The sequence below is a fragment of the Sinocyclocheilus anshuiensis genome, unplaced genomic scaffold, assembly GCF_001515605.1.
Source record: "Sinocyclocheilus anshuiensis isolate Anshui unplaced genomic scaffold, SAMN03320099.WGS_v1.1 scaffold454, whole genome shotgun sequence".
In the NCBI taxonomy this organism is placed as follows: Eukaryota; Metazoa; Chordata; class Actinopteri; order Cypriniformes; family Cyprinidae; genus Sinocyclocheilus; species Sinocyclocheilus anshuiensis.
In genome coordinates, this window is record NW_015548217.1 from 1,110,908 (window position 1) to 1,113,758 (window position 2,851).

At 37.4% G+C, this 2,851-nt stretch overlaps 1 protein-coding gene across 1 annotated transcript in view; it reads right to left on the bottom strand.

Annotated features, from left to right (window-relative positions):
- The window catches only part of lmf1 (lipase maturation factor 1), a 41,661-nt gene that overhangs the window by 4,460 nt on the left and 34,350 nt on the right, over window positions 1-2,851 (bottom strand). The window contains exons 7-9 of the mRNA XM_016440839.1: window positions 2,517-2,697; window positions 1,218-1,371; window positions 935-1,118 (exon numbers count right to left, since the gene is read on the bottom strand). Coding sequence (XP_016296325.1) covers window positions 935-1,118; window positions 1,218-1,371; window positions 2,517-2,697 — 519 coding nt within the window. The remainder of the gene's footprint in view (window positions 1-934; window positions 1,119-1,217; window positions 1,372-2,516; window positions 2,698-2,851) is intronic.

The window sequence follows — 2,851 nt, forward strand, 5'->3', positions numbered from 1 at the left end:
ACCGCAGCTTTAAAGCAATAGTTCACCCAAAAATGAACATTTGCTGAAAATGTGCTCACCCTCAGGCCATCCAATATATAAGTGAGTTTGTTTCTTCATCAGATTTGGAGAAATGTAGCATTGCATCAGTGTCTCAGCAATGGATGCTCTGTAGTGAATGGGTGCCGTCAGAATGAGAGTCCAAACAGCTGATAAAAACATCACAATAATCCACAAGTAATCCACAGCACTCCAGTCTATCAGTTAATGTCTTGAGAAGACAAAAGCTGAAACAAATCCATAATTAAGATGTTTTTAACTAAAATCCATAATCCACAAAAATGTTTCCTCCAGTGAAAAAGTGCATCTCCTGTTGTCTCTCACGGCAAAATCCAGCCACATATTTGTTTAGAGCTGTTTAAACGCTGCTTGATCTGTGCAGATTTCTCTCCTGATTCAGATCACTTTTCCACTGGAGGAAGCGTTATTATGGACTCATATTTTAGTTAAAAACATCTTAATGATGGATTTGTTTCTTTCAAACATGCAGCTTTTGGCTTCTCAAGACATTAACTGATGGACTGGAGTGGATTACTTGTGGATTATTGTGATGTTTTTATCAGCTGTTTGGACTCTCGTTCTGACGGCACCCATTCACTGCAGAGCATCCATTGCTGAGACACTGATGCAATGCTACATTTCTCCAAATCTGTTTTGACGAAATGGCCCTCGGATGGCCCAAGCATGAGCACATTTTCAGCTAATCAGGTGAACTATTCCTTTAACACAAGAAAACAGAAAGGCTAAAAGCCTCAAGGTTAATAGTGTTTATAATGTTTCATTATATATAATGAGAATGATAATAATGTTTCACATTAGCTGTATCGTTTTCAGCAAACAAAGCAATTGGCACCATTTTCTGGAAAATACAGAGCGTCTCCTCTCCCTGTTTAACCTGAAACGCAGCGAACCACATGAGCCAGTCCAGCCGGTAGTGATACGGCGAGATGAGGCACGGCCTTCGGTCCAGAGCTCCAGGTTTACACAGGAACTCATACTCCTCCCATAAAACCTCCTCTCCGGTGTGATTGACGCTCAGCGTGCCCTGAAACACCACCTCCGTCCGCTCCTTAGTGACACTGCGCCAGAGACACACGTGAGCTGGTTAGACTCTGCCATCTGCTGGCTACTGATGGGCTTTATGTAGAGCGACGTTCAGACCCAGATGGATGCGCTACCTGCCAAAGGCTCCGTACGTGTTGACGATCCGCAGGGGATCAAACGAGGTGTTCATCATCTGTCTGGAGCTCAGCAGGTTCATCACGACCGGGACGCTCAGATACGCTATCAGAATCCCCAGAGACGCATTCAGCACACGCCTGATCAACATACCTGACCAGAGACACAGTCAGAGAAAAACAGTCAGTGAATCTGAGCCCAGATTAGAAACATACTATTACTACTGCAGTAAGACGCGGAGACTTTTAATCATCAAGGATGCATTACACTGATCAAAAGTGACAGCCACAGTAGATTTCTATTTCTAATAAACGCTGTTCTTTTGAACTTTCTATTCATCTGTGAATCCTGAAAAATTAAATGTATCACAGTTTCCACTAAATAAACTGGCAGCACAACACAATGTTTTCAACACTGATAATAATCAGAAATGTTTCTTGAACAGCATATTAGAATGACTTCTGAAGGATCATGTGACACTGAAGACTGGAGGAATGATGCTGAAAATACATCTGCGCATAACTAATAATAAATTACATTTTAAGATATATTCACATAGAAAACAGTTAGTTTAAATTGTACTAATAAAATTTCACATTTTGCTGCATTTGTGGTCAAATAAATGCAGCCTTGATGAGTCCTCTTTCAAAAATATTAAAAATCTCTCTGACCACAAACTATAGTGTGCATAAAAATCATGTAATACTGAAAAGTATCAATTTAAAATAGTTAAGCATATTAAATATATTTCACTCAACATTTATGTGCAATGCATTTTCATGCTTATTAAACAATAGCAACAAGCGAACATCGAACATAAATATTTTAATATTATTAATATAGTTTTATAAATAATTTAAGTTAGTTTTTATTCTTATGTTTTAATTTAAATTTTACTTTCATTTTTACTTGCTTTTGTTGTTGTTGTTTTAGTTTTCATTTATTTCCAGTTACTTTAGTGCTTCAAACTTATTTCAGTTATTTGCCAACAATGAAAACATTTCTGATTTTCACAAATAATTACAACAAATCAGCAAGTAACACACTGAAGAAGAAAGACTTTTCTTGTATTTTCTTGTAAAATGTACTTTAATAATTGTTTTATTTCACAAATTATTTTTACAGTGAAGGCCACATATCTAATTGAAAGTTTTTCAATCTAATATTTATATTTTATTTCAGCTTTATATGTTTTTTGTTTTAGTTAGCAATATCTTGTGATTCATTATTATTTAAAACTTTGCAAAGCCAAACATATCATTCAGTAATTTTTGTGTGTAAGTAAAGCATGTAAAGACCTTTCGAGGGCGGAGGTTTGAGTCCCGAAGCCTCCTCTGTCTGAATCTGCAGCAAAGTCTGTCTGGCTCGTCCAGAGCGGCGGAACAGAAACGCCAAAGCAGCGTCATCGAAACAAGCCAGACTGGGAACTATAGTCAACCAGTTCAGAAAACTCAGATTCCCACTAATGATCAGAACAACCTGTTAGAAAAGATACAGCAACACATGCTAGAGTCTCACAAGGAAATGATACATGAAATGTCATTTTTGGTTGCGCTTTTCCTTTAAAGGGGTCCTATTATGCTTTTTCACTTTTTCAACTTTAGTTAGTCTGTAATGTTGCTGTTTGAGCATG